Source organism: Canis lupus, chromosome 30 (assembly GCF_048164855.1).
Source record: "Canis lupus baileyi chromosome 30, mCanLup2.hap1, whole genome shotgun sequence".
Classification (NCBI taxonomy): domain Eukaryota; kingdom Metazoa; phylum Chordata; class Mammalia; order Carnivora; family Canidae; genus Canis; species Canis lupus.
The window spans coordinates 35,051,940-35,068,659 of NC_132867.1; the positions used below are offsets into that span (position 1 = coordinate 35,051,940).

Sequence of the window (16,720 nt, forward strand, 5' to 3'; positions counted from 1 at the left end):
CAGGACCCGTCCCGGAGCCACAGGGGATGCCTGCGCGTCCCTCCCCTGCGTCCGTCCCTGCTCCGCCCCTCCCCGCTGCCCATCCCAGCGCCCGGGGCCCGCGGCCCGCTCTCCGGAGCCGGTCCCCGGGGCGCGCGGGGCGCGCGGGGCGCACTCACCGGGGCTTCCTCGAGGCCGGGAGCGCGCGGGCCTCTCCTGGGAGGGTCCCCGGAGGCCGCGACGCGGAGGCGCGCCTGGGGCTCCCGGGCCGCGGCGGGGTCGGAGGCGAGGTTCGCCGCCCCCGCCCCCGCCCCCGCCGCGGTCCCTCCCCCCGGCCCCCCTCCCCGGGCCGCGGCGGCCGAGTGCTCCGCCCGAAGGCGGGTCCGCCATAAACAAACGCGGCTCGGTCGCACGTGGACCGCGGAGCTGCTGCGGCTCGCGACAGATCGCGGGCTCCGGGCGCCGCGTCTCCAGGCGAAGGGAAGCGCCGGGGAGGGCAGGAGTGCGCGCCCGGCCCGGCCTCCGCCGCCTCCGCCCCGGCCGCCCGCCGCTCCCCTCCCGCCCCATGGCTCCGCGGCCGCCGCCGCCGCCCCTGCCGCCCTCCAGCCCGGAGGGGCCTCGCGGCCGCGGGGACGCACACCCGGCCGAAGACTGAGCGGCACCGCTGCCCCCCTGCTGGCCACCCTGCACCTCCCGGGGAGCCGAGCGCGAGAGACCAGAGGCGGAGAGGAGGAGCGAGCAGAAGTGAGCGGGAAGTCGGGCTCCGGGCACCGCGGGCAGCACCGCCCGGAGGAGGCTGCGCCCGGGGCGGCGGGCAGAGCGCGGAGCGGCGCCGCTCGGTTGCCCGAGCTCCCGGCCCGGCCCGGCGGCTGCGGAGAGGCTCCTCGGTGCCCCAGGCCCGCCCGGCGCACCTGCCCCGGGCCGTGCCCCAGCCTCACCTGGCCCCCGCGGCCCCTTCCCCATCCCTGCAGCCGGAGCGGGGGCGCTCCGAGGGCCTGGAGCGCGGCCGGGTCTAATATGCCCGGAGCCGCGGCGCGATGAAGGAGAAGTCCAAGAATGCGGCCAAGACCAGGAGGGAGAAGGAAAATGGAGAGTTTTACGAGCTGGCCAAGCTGCTCCCGCTGCCGTCGGCCATCACCTCGCAGCTGGACAAGGCGTCCATCATCCGACTCACCACCAGCTACTTGAAGATGCGGGCTGTCTTCCCCGAAGGTGAGGCCGCAGGTGGGCGGCCGGGAGCGCTGGGGAGCCCGGAGCCTCGGCCCGAGCCGGGAGCTGGAGCTGGCTTGGAGCGCCAGGGCCTGGGAGTGCAGGGGAGGCCGCGCCGGGGGCTGGGGCTCCTGCTGCACAGAGGAGTCGGGGTCTCGGCGGGCGCCGCGGGGACTAGACCGCCTTCGGGCCCAAGTGTCGCCCGGGGAGAATCAGGAATTGTTCTGTGATCATACAAGTCCAGTCTGCTTTCTCTTTTCTCTCCTTTCCTTGTTTCTCCTTTTCTCGTCCTTTCCCTTCCTTTTCTTTTCTTTCTTCGTTTGTTTAACTGCCCCTTTTTATTTTTTTCCTTCTTTCATTCCTATCTCTTTTCCTGTGGAGGGGAAGTGTGTGCACCCCAGCCAGAGGTGAGACACGCCTGCTGCTCCTGACCTGGGAGAGGAGAGCGCACCGGGAGGCCCAGGCCCTGAAGGCCCGAACAGTGATCAGGGCATTTATTTGGAGCCTGGGCCTCAGGTTTGGGGCTCTCTGGCTGCTCCTTCTTTGCTTGCCTCCCTTGGGGCTGGACAGGGCCGATATGGGTAGGAGAGACTAAAACTTTGCAGGAGAGAGGCCATTAGTAGGAAAATGGCAGGCCGGCCAGAGCAATCTTCTTTTCCTGATTGGAATTATGAACCGGGAGGGGCAGGTGCCCTGGTGGGCAAGGGTCACCAGGACCCACGGGTCCAAGCAGACTCCCGGTGGTAAGAAATGGCGTGCTGGCCAGCATTCCCTGCTAGCACATGGCCTACGGGAGACCATGGCTGCCAGGCTGGGCACTTCTGAGCGGCAACGCTAGGGAGGGAGGCCTGGGCACCGCACCGCAGCGTTCCTTTTGGTGTCCCGGTGTTTCTGAACCGATCACCTTTTAGTGTCTCTGTCCCCAGCCAGGGTTGCCGGAGCCTGGCGCGATAAATTCTGACACTGGGCTGGGACACTCTGCACCGGGTGCCGGTTGGACACTCCCAAGACCTCTGGGGCAGAGTGGAGCTCCAGAAGCTGGTTGGGGAGCTGAGACAACTTTAGCCACGGGACACCGGACGGTGGTGGCTGCATTGCCGAGACAGCTGCGCTCTTGGTGCAGGGTACCTCCATTAAGGCAGTGCCTGGCCAGGCAATCGACCAGAAGTCAGTAAGCTTAACCTTTGGGTTGGTTGCCCCTAAGCCGGTTAGAAATAATTGGCTCTGGGTCTGGAGCTGCACTTCACACTGCCTCCCCGGTGGAGCTCAGAGGGCCAGGCGCCCAGCGCGACCTGCAGCCCTGCGGCACAGATGACCGCGGAGTCCAGGGGGCTCGGAAGCGGTCGCCTGGCTTAGCCCTTGCCTCCCAGCTGGCCCTGCAGCCTCCAGCACCTTCCTCCCTCGTGCAGGAGCCTGTGACCTGTACCTCCACCTCAGCCCCAGACACCTTCTTTCCTTTTCTGTCCCCAATATAAAGAGGTGCCCCCACTCCAGCCCCTCCTACTGGAGTTGTCAAGCGGGTGGTCGCTATTACTCTGTCCAAGGGTGATCCCCACACCCACCACCGGAGAAGCAGAATATTACAATTAAAAGAAAATTGGGTTTTAGGAGGTCTGACTCTCCTTCCCACCCGGGACGGAGTGGTGGTGAGTCGGGTTTTGTTTTTCTCTCTTTCCTTTAAAAAAATTTTTTTTGACTAAGCTATTTCTTACTTTGCATGCTGCAAGCAGGTGGGGAACCAGGACAGGACCCTGGCCTCTCACTTCCATACTGGAAATAAGCACATTAGAAGCCAGGATTGGAATATTAAATGATTTGTTACCAATGATTTCAAGTGAGCCAGAAATTAGAAAGAAAGTTCTGCAGAAAGAGGGCTAATTGTAAGCCATTTATTGTTTGGAGAATTTCCAGGAAAGCCTGCTAAAAATTGGGAAGTCGTGGGTGTACTGCTTCTTATAGATTTTTAAAAATTGGATCTGGGTGTTCTAACTCTGGGAAGTGAGTCTCTAAGGCCCGGAGACTCAGAATTTGTTGGCCCTGAGCCCTTTGCAGGGGTGGGCTAGCTGGGGGTCCAGGACTCAAGCACCAGGCCCCTGTGCTTTGTTGGATAGTGGCCTGGTTGAGGGGGGACCTGTGTGCCTCCTGGGAGTGCCTATGGCAGTTGGAACTCAGGGAGGGATCCGGAAATAGTTGTTTGGTGCTAGAGTTTTTGGAAATGGCCCTGAACCTCTGGGGTCTGGATTGATCAGGGCTGGGATAGAGGCAGTGGTTGCAACCCGCGCCTCCCGCGGGGCCTGAGCAGGGAACCGGGGCACTTGCCTGCAGGGCTGGACTCGGAGGCCCGGGACTCTTCGCTTGGTCCAGAGGCCTGGGGCCTGCAGCTCTGGGCGGTAGCACTGCTCCCCTGAAGAAAGTCTGGGGCGCGGAGTTGTAAAGTTGGGTGCCTGGGGAGAGAAAGCCGCGTTTAGACAGACCTCAGTTATGCAAAATCACTACCACCACCACCCCCACCCCCACCCCGCCTCCTGGGGGCTCGGAAGCGCGGCCTGCGGAAGCCGCGCTGTAATTGATTTCGCTTCTGTTCTGGAGCCTGGGTCCGCGCCGGGGAACGGAATAGGGCCTGGCGGATCGGGCGGGATCCGGGCACCAGCATCAGGAAGGGTTAGGGCCAAGGCAGGTTTGCGCAGCGGCGGGAGCTCCGGGATCTGCTCCGCGGGCTCTCGGCTGCGGACCGAATGATGCAGCCAGTGGAACCCGCTTGTTCCATAGTCCTGGAGCAGGAAGGACCCCTGGGTGAGGAAGGATCTAGATGCCAAGTTAGGCCTTCGGGAGTCAGAAAGTGAATAGCGCAGTCCAAAGGAACCGCAGGCATCGCCGACTAACCCTTGGTCCCTGAGAAATTGAGGCCAGAGAGGGACCGGCCTTTCCCAGGGTCCCACAGCACGGGCCAGAACAGCCGGTCGCTGCTGTGGCCGCCAGCCACCGGCCACCACCGGCTGTTCTCTCGCTGCGCTGGAGGCCGCTGGCCATGGCTCCTTTCAAGCTGAAACCACCTGGGCCAGAGGGAAGATAGAGGAGGAGCTCGGAGCCTCCCACACAGGGGCAGAAGGAGGCATAGGAGCCAAGGTGGACAGTCCCCAGGGAGGTCAGACTGCACGCTTAGGGGTGCTGGCAATGTTTAGGGACGTTCAAAGTTTTGTTCTGTTAAGCTGCCCCATTAGACCTACTTCTCCTTGTCTGTAAAATAGGCCTATTAAGACCTCCGTATCTGTGCAAGTTTCCTGGGATTGAGTGTGAGGAACCAGGCAGTGCAGGTGGACATCTGACTTTACTCCAGTCACTTCTTCCTGGGAGTTCAAAGTTTTTCCTGAGCCAGACACAGCTTAGATGGCAGAGTGCCCCCACTCTGTGGACCTCTGGGATTCCCTGTCTGCAGTTGCAAGACCTGCTATTTTCTGCACACGCACACGCACACACACCCCTCCCTTAATAGCTAAGAAATGGAAGGTAGACAGGGAAGAGGGAGGGAAAGCAAGGCTGGCTTTGGAAGTGGACTCAGAATTTAAAACTTAGTCTGTTCACTGGTGGCTGGGAAGGCCTGGTACACGCAGGGCTCAGGGAAGTGCGGGGCCCACAATTTTCCCCGCCCTCTTTGCACTGTGGCCTTCTCTTCAGGAGAGGGGGTGCTTTGGAAACAGAGAGGCACCCGGTGGGAGAACTCTGGGCCAGAGCTGCATGGTGACCATGTCACGCAGGGTTCAGGACAAGTTCCTCCCTCAGGTGATGACACTGGGCCTCAGGAAGCCTGAGTCAGAGCCACAGGAACTCCAAGGCGGATGGGTTGGTTAGGCTCCTTCCTAGAAGCCAGGATTCGACTCCCAGCAGTGGGATAGGGGGTGGTGCCCCTTTTGGGCCCTTGCACACAGACAGCTGACACGAGGGACTGGCCTGTGGTCCCAGCTCAGGAATGGAGCTGGAAACTGAGGCTAACTACGCCAAGGAGCACAGAGCCCCTCCTCCTCCTTTCCCAGACCTGAAGACTCTGGACAGGTGCTGGGGAGAGCAGGGGAAGGGAGTACACACTGTCATTCTCACACAAAAATAATGGGGGTTTGAGGCCGGAATCATTCCAGTGATGGAATTTGTCTGGGTTTAGATTTAGGCAGACGCCTAGAAATTGTTGTCGGGAATGGAAGCGCTTTGATTTAGAGAGTTTGGTGACAAGAAATTCGCCCTAAACCTAAACAGATAGGAGCGAGCCTTTTCTCTACCGAAACCTGAAATAATACAGATATTTTTTCTTTTCTTTTCTTCTTTTCTTTTCTTTTCTTTCTTTTCTTTTTTCTTTCTTTCTTTCTTTCTTTCTTTCTTTCTTTTCTACTTTCTACTTTCTTCTTTCTTTCTTTCTTTCTTTTTTTTTTTTTTTTTGGAATAATGTGGAGCTTTACAACCCTCTCCACCTCGGGCTCCGGGAGGGGAAGCTCACAGTCTCCAAGCGGACCGCTGTGGGCAGCGGTGGAGGGAACTCCGGGGCGGGGGCCCTGGAGGTTCGGGCGGCAGAGTCGGCTCCAGGGGCCCAGAACCCAGGCGCCGGGCCACCCGCGCTCCTCCGTGCGCGGCCGGGCCGGGCCTCCTCATTGGGCGTTGGGGGACCCCGGGCCTCCTGTCTGTTGTCTGAGCACGTCCTCTGGCCGGCGGCCAGGCGAGGCCAGGCTGGAAGCCCCCTCCCTTTCTCCGCCGCCGGCCGGCCCCGCCAGGCCTTCCTGGGGCGCCCCCACAACCCCCTTCCCACCCTGCTCCTGGCGCCCTGTGCGACCCTAGGTCTGGAAAAGAAGCCCAAAAGCCGGGCTTCTCGGGGACCCCGAGAACGAAGCATTCCAAGGCCCGAGGTTGAAGTGCTCGGAGGAACCCCAGAACCGAGACCAGTTAGCAAGGAAGGAGCGCCAGCCGGGGGCACCCCTAGGGCGGCCAGGCAGCCCAGGCTCCCGGGGTGCAACCTCCACGGGGAGCAGGCGGCGCGGTAGCCCCCCGGCCTGGCCCCATCCTTGCCAAGGCTCGGCAAGCCGTCAAGCCGGGGTGTAAACACCCGTGGGGCGGGGTTCCACCCTGGGGTAGGGGGATTGAGGTGGAAGAGCAACCCCCACCTGGGGGGGCACCCTTCTCGATTTTGGAGTAGTTGCAGCCTGTCACTGTGACCTTGTGTCCTCAGATGGCCCATGCTCCCCAATAACATGCCTCCTCCCCCTCCTCTCTCCCCCACCAGGGGCTAGGAATTGGAGGAGGGGAGGAGGAGGCGGGCTAGCAGTGGGAAGGCCAGAGAAGGCTGGACCCCGATAGTGGGAGCGCCCCCGCCTCCCGCCAGACTCCAGCAGCTTTGCTCAGCACCCTCTGGTTTAGCTCATTTAATCCCACAAAACCCCCTCACTTTAGAGTTGAGAAATAAAGGTTAGGGGTCAGGGCACTTGCTGGAGATCAGACCATCTAGACTGGCCCAGCTGGCATCTTCAACGGGGAGTGGGAGCAGGAGGTGAGATTCTCCTCTGTGTCTCCTGGGAGCTTCCGAAAGGTCTGTTCTGTTTTTTTTTTTTTTTTTTTTCTCAATCCCAGATCCAGTTTTCCACAGACGGGTGGTGACAGGGTCAGATGGTCCCCTCTTAACCTCATTTAGCTTTCGCAAGATTCCTGTGAGGCGTATTCTTGTCACCATTTCAGATAGCTAAGGCTGCCTTCCAGAAAGTCATCCTAGGAGTTCTTACCAAACTCCAGACCCTTTCTCTGGGGTTGCACAGCAGGTGCTCAACAGCTGTTTGTTGAGTGACTAATGGAGCACCCAGAGAGGAGAGACCATATTTAGATAGCTTCAGTAGCAGGACAGCCTGGTAAGGTTTATTTTATTTTTTGAAGATTTTATTTATTTATTCATTCATGAGAGGCACACAGAGAGAGGCAGAGACACAGGCAGAGGGAGAAACAGGCTCCCTGCGAGAGCCTGATGTGGGACTCGATCCCAGGACCCCAGGATCATGATCTAAGCCGAAGGCAGATGCTCAACCACTGAACCACCCAGGTGTCCTAAACCTGGTAAACCAAGCAGCCAGTCAGCCAAATGGCCAAATGTGGATACTAAGGTACAGGTACCCACAAACCATCAGAGGCTGAGGGGGAAAGGGGATTCCTGGCTCCCTGTCCCCTGTCCCCCCATCCCTCCACCCCCCACCCCGAGCCAGTGGCTGACCTCCTCTCCTATGGCCTGGACATCTGGATTTTGGATTCTCAGTATCAGGGAGTCTCCAGTGGACTTCCCTGGTGACACACGTAGGGCAATTGGGACAGCAAACCCAGACAGGGGAACCACAAGCCAGGCTTGGGATTCCCCCCTCCTGACCCCCAACCCTGCTGCTGCCCCCACAGCCAGTAAACAGTGGGTGCTCCCAGGATCAGGTGAGATGGACCACCAACCACTGGTTATCTTGGAGGAACTTAGCTAAGTCTTACCTGTCTCCCTTCATTCCTGAAATAAAGTCCTTTGTGAAGTCCAGATAAGGCCCACATGCCCAGCACCTCACTTTTTCGGGGTGCATATGGCTTTATAGTACCAAGACTACTTTTTTTTTTTCTTGTTACCAACCTTACAGTATTTAGTCTCCACATTCAACCTAAAGTAGATTTCTATGGGTGGAGTTGGAAAGGTCTCATCCACAGAGGTTTCTAATGTAAGAGCTGGCAGGACCATTGCCTGGGCTGAGATGGCATGGGGGCAAGGATACTTCAGGGGAACCTGTCACCCCTGCCACCTTGGGCTAGGTCTAGAGGGGGCATTCAGACCAAATACCTACCAGCAAAGCAGAGGGGTCAGGAAATTCTAGGGAAAATTGTAATGATAGAAGAGAACTGGCTCTTTTGAAGTATCAGGGTATTTGAATTATGTGAAAAATTGTTCTGTGTACCCAGTGCATTTTGACATGTAAGGCCAGAGCCTTCCACAAGGCTTTTGGGAGAGCTGGACAGGCAAGTCTGGTTTGGGTCTGTACCTTTAAGGTACAGATTTCCCTAGGTCACCTGGCTGCGGACACTGCAAGAAGTCTAATCTGGGAGTTCAGTTTCCTACTGAGCCAGGCAAGGCTATTGTGGTCCAAACCTGGGAGAGGACCAGGGAGCTGGGTAAAGGACAGTTACCAGGGAACATTTGTCCATTTTCAGAAATCAGGATTCTTGGGTCTTTATTAAATTCTTTTTTTAAATTCAAGTCCCAAGGCTTTTAAATATTAATTCTTTCCATTTCTCCTTGATGGAGTAAACATTGACCCCCACCAAGCCATCCTGTGTAGGTGGGGGGGATGGGAAGGTCCTGCTAGTGAGAGCCCGAGGTGCCCTACTATGGTCACTATGGTCATCCTTGGGAGTGAAATTGGGCAGACAGTGATTTTCTAGGGTTAAGAAGACACCTCTGTTCGTATGGTCAAGGCTGAGGGACTGTGATCCTGTATGGGGGATCAGGATATGTGGAAATTAGCCACTTCCTTACGGGGGGACCAGAATAAGCCCCTAATTCCTACAGCCCAGGAGGAGAAATTAAAGGTCATCGCTTTTTTAGTTACTGAACAGAGTTTGCAGGGAGGATCCCCAAAGCCTCTGCAGAGGACCTGGGGCTCCCGAGGGGCTCTGGGGCTGGGTGGCTCCCTCACGCTTGGGTGGAGGCCTCCAGAAGGTGAGATGTCTGACCCCCTTGGGCACAGCGGGGGAGATCCTACGTGGTAACTTTCTAGGCCACTTGCTTGGAGTTTTGTAGTGCAGGGGAATGGTCCCCAAATTTGCTGTGTCTAGGTGAGGTTCCACACTCCCCGCATCCAGCTCTGGCTTCACAACCCGCACTCCCAACTTGCAGTGGGGATCAGCTGGGAGGAAAGGAGGAGGAAGGGAAGAGGACATACCTGCGGTGAGACCCACAGCTAACCCCTTAGGGGTCTTATCCAGGGGTGGATGGTGCACAAGTGGGCCTGGAGCCCAGGGCCGCCTTCCCGCTGGAGGCAATGGGGTGCAGGCTGAGACAGCAGCCCCTGGCCTTCTCCACCTTGCTCCTGGGCAGTGGTGCTAACTGGACCATTGCTGGCCAGTCCTTATGGGAAGGACTCCAGGTAACCGCTGGGGGCTCTCCCACCTGGCACTTAGTGCCAAGACCTCACCTGGGTTTCCTACTTTCTCCTGAATATGCAGAAGAAAGCCTGGGATTTCTGGGGTCACAGGAGAGGAGGCTTCGCTGGGCTGGGCCACCTTTCCCCAGGTGCACTTTCTGAAATACTCCTGACCTTCAGGGAAGTGGTGGGGAGAAGCAGGAAGTCGGGTGGGGGAGCAGTTAAGAACTGGGGAACCCTAATTCTTCCAGTTATCGTGGAGTACCTACAGGACTCCCACTGCCTTCTCCCCATCCCCACCAGGCCTCGCCCCCCCGGGGAAGCCCCCAGGTAAAGCCTTCCCAAGCTGGAGCACTAGGATCAGAAGAGGGAAGGCGCTCCCGAGGCCCCTGTGAGGACTGGGGAGTCTGAGGGATTATACGTGGTTTAAAATTTAAAAAAAAAAAAAGTTTGTTTTTTGTTTTTTTCTTAAGGCAGGAAAAGTTGCCTCCAAGACGTCTAAGACTAAGGCTTTCCGTCTGGGCCTCTCCATCTTTAGGGAAACGCGTGGTCGCCGGTGACACAGCAAAGGGAGGCAGTGAGGGAAGGTCCATGGGGGAGTTTTTACAGGTCAAATCGATACCCCCGTTTGGCTTCAAGGATGGCCGATTTCAAAGCAGATTAGATTACTTTATGGCATTTCAAATGAAACGGCAATTTCAGAGCCGTGAGCACATGGGCGACCCACGGGAGCCACGGGCCTGGCGACGAGCTCGGTGCGCGACGAGCTCGGTGCGCGCTGGGGGCGCTTGGACCCAAGGCCTTGGCGGGACTATCTCCTCTGGCCTTTTTTCTCTTTAATCCCCGGCAAAGGGGCGATGGCAAGGACACGGCAAGGACACAGCCAGTGGCTGTGGAGCCCAGGAGGCGGCGGGTTGGGGCGCTCGGGATTCCGAGGGACCAGCCGGGCGCACGGTGGGGAGGTGCTGCGCGCCCTCCGGGTGTGGGGGCCTCTCCAGCCGCGCTGGCGTTTACTGATTTGCTTTACTCCTCGGTCCAGGTTTAGGAGACGCGTGGGGACAGCCGTGCCGCGCCGGGCCCCTGGACAGCGTCGCCAAGGAGCTGGGATCGCACTTGCTTCAGGTAAAGCCTCCTTAGCCTCCAGCCGCCTAAGGAACGCTGACCTGCGCGCGGTTTGGGCTCCCTTTTGACCCCGTCACCCCAGTCTCCAGGTGTCCCTCCCCAAGAAGCCCCGGGGGGATCCAAAGGCCACCATCAGGCTGCAGAGGTCCCGAGGCCAGAGACAGCTCCTGGACCTCGAGGCAGTTGGCTACTGACTCCCCCTTCTCCCCACCCGCCCCCTTGTCCAGTGCATCCTCCTTGAAGGCAGAGACTGGGGGTGGACTCAGCTCAGCCAGAGTAACCTCCAGGCAGCCCCACCTGGACCCCGCATTGCATCTCATCATTCCCAGCCCCAAGACTCACTAGCCCCAGGACTCGCTAGCCAGCGAAATCTAGGCCTAGGGGCGCCGGTGGGCGCGGGGTTCCTTCCAACCTAACTTCCCTTAGGGAACTTTTATGGAGCATTTGCTCTGTGCCAGATGCTGTGCCAGGCGCTTGAGCCAAAGAAGGAACGATCGATCCATCGGGCCCTCTGAGCCGGAGTGTGGTAGTTCTAAAGCCCCTGACAATCCTATATGTTTGGGGGGGGGGGTGTGCAATGAAAGGAAGACAGCGTCTATAATAAAGTATTAACAGTTGGCATTTATTGAGAGTTTACTACTGCAGCATCCTGCATCATCACCCACCCAGAGGAGGTTCTGTTTTGAACTTCGTTTTTTCCGAAGGAGGAAATTGAGGCACAGAGAGGTTAAGCAGCATGCCTGAGGTCACACAGCAAGTGCTGGGGCCTGGTTCAACACAGTCCTTCAAGTCTTGAGTGCTCCAGGTCACCGCCTGGTGGGGCCTCAGGGTCACCTGGCTCGTGAAGGGAAGGAACCCTTGCTTGGGTTGTGGTCAGCCGCTTAGAGCCCTCAGCTCAGAGTCCTTTAGTCCAACCGGTAAACCGCTCCTGGCGGATTTGGCCCGCAGTGTCTGCGACTCTAGCCCGGTAAGCGTGCGCATGACCAGCCACTTCCAAGTCAGCAGCCGGCGCGAGGTGGGGACCTCAACGCCTCTTGTCTCAGAATCTTTCAAACGCCCTTTACAGAGCCTCATCAACGATCCGATTCATTCCCCCCACCCGTCATTTGTCTCTGCCATCGAAAAATGCTTACCGAGAGCTGTTTTGCATTTCCTCCTTCTATTTTGTGTTTTCTTTAAAAGAAAAAAAAAAGTTGGCGGCAGCTTGCAATGACTTGGGTCAGCGAGTCAGCCAAGAGCTCCGCATTTCGAAAAAAGCGGATCTTTTCGAAACCCCTGTCTCCGAATGCCCTAGTATGATTTTTTAAACATTTATTTATTTATTTATTTATTTATTTATTTATTTATTTATTTAAATGCATGCTCTGGGGAAGAGAAGATCTCGGAGAATATTTAAAACCTGAAGCTTTTACAGCGTGAAACAAACGATGTCATAGCCAGGCCGGGGAAATGGCGCTCTTGGAGTCCTTCCCGTGCCCTGCGATCACCCCTTTGCTCACTTGCAGCTCCGGGCGCAGCAGTCTTGTGCTTGTTTGATACTCCAACATATTATAAGTGACACTAACATCAGTGACAACTTCAGTCAAAACCAGGCGGGCACAGTCAACACGTCTAGGTTCCTCCACCGTGCATTTCTTTAATTCAGGAACGCTGGGTGCTTGGGTGTGTTTACAGTTAATGTACATTCAAGCGAATTGGGTCATTTGCAGCTCTGAAGGCATACTCAACATTTTCCATTAAGGATATTATTTTTTTAGTTACTGCTGGCAACTTTCAGAATTTAGTTATGATAATTTTTTCTTTTTTTCTCGTATGGCTGACCGTCAGATGCTGTTTCAATAAATGCATCCCTTTAATGATTTTGGAGTTAAGCAAGAGACCAAAAAGTGCCGAAACGTTTATAATTTTAAAAACTGCCGTATAGTTTATATTTTGGAAACGGAATTTAGTTGGGAAAATATTTTGTAGCTGAGTTAGAAACAAGAAAGGAAGGCTTATAATCAAGATGTTGATTTCAACCTCAGCATAGGTTAGGGTGATGATAGTTTAGTTGGCAAAGGATTTTTACAGTAAAACTGTATTTGAGACAGCAGAATGTAAGGATATCTTTCAAGTTTCATTTCTACCACATTCTTTTTAGGCCCCCCTCCAAAGGGGGGTAAATTTAGAAAAACCGAAGGTAATCTGGTTTCAATTACATGCTGTAAAAATAGAATTTGTGGCCAGAAATTAATTTGGAATATTTTTTATGGGGGCAGCATTGTGGGTTGTATGGATCTTTCACCAACTTTATTGCTTTTCTTTGGTTCTGGATCTAAAATATGAATGGGTAAATAAAAATGCAGTTTCCTTTTTCAAAAATAATTTAGTCTTTTTATCCTTGCCACATATAAATACAATCATTACCTTTTTATTTGTCTTAATTAGCTCTTAAATTTTTACTTTATTTTTTTGAAGGCTAGCCAGCTTAGGCAGTATCATTTAGGTAGTTTTAATTTTTCAGAAATTGATCCTTTTTCTCCTTGAATTTTGCAAAGGTTATTTGATCTCTTGCAAATTCTAAGTAGTTAATTCTGTAGACATAGTCTGTTAAAATAACCGGGTATTTTATTTTCAGGGGAGTGGTAGTGTTCGGAATTTATTATTCAAATGGTACTTACGGGTAACTAGAAAATTGTGGCAAATAAAGCATATGTCCTAGCGGTATAAAGGACTGCCAATTATGACATAAAATGGTCTATATAGTGGTAGGTTTCCCCCTAAGAACCATAGAACTCCGGATTTGTGCTAAGTGCTAAAATAAACCCTAAACAATAAAGCTACTGCATTTAAACTGAGCATGTGAGGAGTTCTCAAGTGTTTTGCATGATTTTTGTGATGTGGATGTAAGATTGTTTTTAAAGTGCTTTAAAAGCGTTTGAGAGCCTGGCCCCGGGAATTAAGGCTTCGGTGTTGTAACCTGGAATCACTCTTATGGCCCTGGGCTCCGTTTTGCATTTAACAAATACGTATGGATGATAATATTTTATACATTCCTCCACTTCAGTGACAGTACAATTATCAGATTTCACTCTTACCCTGGCGCTCTCTTTTACAGACTTTGGATGGATTTGTTTTCGTGGTAGCGTCTGATGGCAAAATCATGTATATATCGGAGACAGCTTCTGTACATTTGGGCTTGTCGCAGGTAGGTATTACCTATCTTTATTTACAACCAAAATATAACATTAAATGTTGGCAGATCTTGACAGTCTTACCCAGCTTATAAATGATTCTATTCAAGTGTCTGCTTTTGTGGATGAAATAATCCAAAATGGCAAAATCATCTTCTTAGGCCATCCCGCAGAGCTTTTCTTCATGTTACATTTCCTGGTTTTACTTTCTTTTTTTTTTTTTCCTTTGGGATTAATGACCAGTATATCTTTGCAACAGTCAGCTTTGTTCTGAGATTCCATCTGATAGCCTGGACTCTGCTTCTACAGTAACACTCGGCCACTAACAAGAGCTTCACAAAGGGAGGTTTTTCCGTCTGCGCTTGCTGGGCTGCACGTGGTATTGTGAATTGCCATGAAAGCGAGAGGAAAACTGATGTTGAACATGGATTTTATGCAGACTGTGCTTTGGGGAGAGAGAAGGGGGGGGTAGATTTATGAGTGTTCACATGGAATTCAGGGTAATTTTTCCTGAGTTTTTCCAGTTCAGTGGTCGTTTCAGTAAAGCATTTTATATGCTTGTGATAGAAACTCATAAAACCCAGTTTACTACTGTTTTGCACAGCAAGGGCCTGTTTTCTCTAGAACATTTAAATATTACCGATTTTTCTGGAACTGTCCTCTAAAAGGGGGTTCATCCCGTAAAGGAGAAAGGTGCGCTCAGCTTTTATCTATTCCCGTGGTGCCCAGGGTTTGGGGGAGAATTCGGCTGCAGTCTGGGCTCCTCGGAATGGGGGAGGGGAGGAGTCTAACTGATTTTGGCCGTTCACGTTTCTGGTTTAACGAGCGTGGATCGTGGTTCTAAAAGTCACATTTTTTTTCATACATATAGGGACTAAATGTTTCTTTGCATTGTGAATTATCAGAGTGCTTTTTTTTCATTACGACTGAAGACACGCTAGAATTAATTAGAGACAGGAAATGGGCTCCCAGGAGGCAGATGAATAATCCGTATTGCACCAGCCCCCTCTGTAGTTAAGCCAAAATAAAACGTGCCAATTAACGGGACTGGGGTGGGTTTTTTTTTTTTCTTTTTTTCTTTTCACTAAAAAACAAAATTACCAATTTGGAAAACTGCATCTAGTGTATTCCTTTTCTTTTTCTGCCAATGCATTTTTTAAACTTGCCACTTGTTTACAACCTTCTCTTCCAATGTGTGAATGTCCTTATTCATGCCCAGGGGGTTTCTGTGCCCGGGATCCTTATGTAAAATCCTTTAAAGAGAATTTCATATTAAGATTATTTAGTGTTTCCTTTTCTCTTACTCTTCTCTTCCTTTATGAAACCAGGTCTCCAGTTTAAAATTTGCTAAGGCTTGGCTCTTACACTTTTATGGCTAATGGTATCAGTATATTTGTAGAATGGGAAATACTGTGGGAACATGAAATGTACTATTTAGATATTTTCCAAGGCTGTTATTCTCTGAATTTCCACTTTGCCTATTTAGAACTACTTAAGGCCCTTTCGTTGTAACCAGTCTGGTTTCTAGCCCTAATTCAATCTGTGGCCGAATGATTTTGAGCAGATTACTTAATTTTTCAGTTGTAATTTATCAGGCCTTTGCTTAGTCTTATAATAACATCACAAACAAGATAAAACATTTCACATCCTTTAAAAATGACTGAACAATGATAAAACAGATAAAGTCACTATTTTCAGATATTAAATTTGGATCTGAGCTCCCTAGTAGTCAAAGCAAAAAGGGAAATGCAGTTAGATGGTTTTCATTGTTTGGTAGGGCAGGTACTTAACCTCTCTGAGCCACCACTTAAATAAGAAAATACTGCCTGCTTTACCTCTCTTTCAGGATTGTGATAAGAAATCTATCAAAGTGCCCATTTTATGTGATTTATAAATCATAAGGAGCTACACAAAAGCCAAGTGTCCCCAGAGTTTCATTAGAACTATACTTCAAGTAGCACAAAGTTGCTTCAAAAAGTGTCCTGTGGTGGGCACATATTAGGGTTGCTTAGTCCTGGCACATCCTAAGGCCCTGTGTACATTCTGGGACGTCCCCGTTCACTCAGGCATAAGCTTCTAGCATCCTACATCTCGCTCTCAATCATTTTTCTCTTTTTATGTGGGAAATGAAATTGATTTATATGAGCACAGTAATCAAGAATGAACAAAATATCGTATAGGTGACAAATCTGCCTCCTGTTCAATGATGAGCTTTACAAAAGGAAATCTAAGCAGAACCCCAGTGAAAATTATATTTCCTTTTGGTCATTAATGCAGAAATCAAACTTGGTGTCACAATTTTGAAAGGAGAGGAAATTTATTTATTCATCAGAACTACAGAGAGAGAGAGGCAGAGACATAGGCAGAGGGAGAAGCAGGCTTCATGCGGGGAGCCTGATGCGGGATTCGATCCCAGGACCCCGGGATCACGACCTGAGCCAAAGGCAGATGCTCAACCACCGAGCCACCCAGGTGCCCCTACACCATCATTTTTCAAGAATATTGCCTTTTATCTGTGAGAAGTGTCATTTTAAAAAAGATAAATCAAACTGACTGTGTAGAACGACTGATTTTTTTCCCTCCTGATCTCTTGGCGGGACTGTCTCACCATCAGTCTCCAGCTACGAAAACACTCGAATGCAGACACGAGCCCCTCGTTAGTGTCTGGGGAGTGTTCCATGCTGAACTGTTTAAATAAGCAACAACAAACCTTCCCCTCAAATCTGCCTCCTGCTCACGATTAACTCTGTAGAAGGAAATCTAGGCAGAATCACAGTGTGTATTTTTTCCTGTCTTCTCTACTTAAATAGTAAAATGAAGTATTGAATAGGATGTCAAATACCCACGTTCTCCTTTGAAAAAAATTTTTTTGTATCTTTTGGATTATTTTTATCAGTAGGAAAAAGTCAGGCAAGTATGTCAAACATGAAAACTTTATTAAAACAGGCTTAAGGATTTTTTTTAATCCTCAGAGATGAAAGTGTTAAGAAAATTCCGTCCAGTAGGCCGAGGATCCCTTTAAACAGATTTTCTGATGAATAACGAGAGTACTAATAGCTTATATTTACATAGCGTCCTTCTGTGTTCCAAGAACTTTCAATTACT

General features: G+C 52.3%; 1 protein-coding gene across 1 annotated transcript in view; it reads left to right on the forward strand.

Annotated features, from left to right (window-relative positions):
* The first annotated feature begins 363 nt into the window (after positions 1–363).
* SIM2 (SIM bHLH transcription factor 2) overlaps positions 364–16,720 on the forward strand; it is a 54,827-nt gene continuing 38,470 nt past the window's right edge. Inside the window, exons 1-3 of the mRNA XM_072806928.1 lie at positions 364–1,191; positions 10,360–10,442; positions 13,540–13,629. Of these exons, the coding sequence (XP_072663029.1) occupies positions 1,017–1,191; positions 10,360–10,442; positions 13,540–13,629 (348 nt within the window). The 5' untranslated portion in view covers positions 364–1,016. The remainder of the gene's footprint in view (positions 1,192–10,359; positions 10,443–13,539; positions 13,630–16,720) is intronic.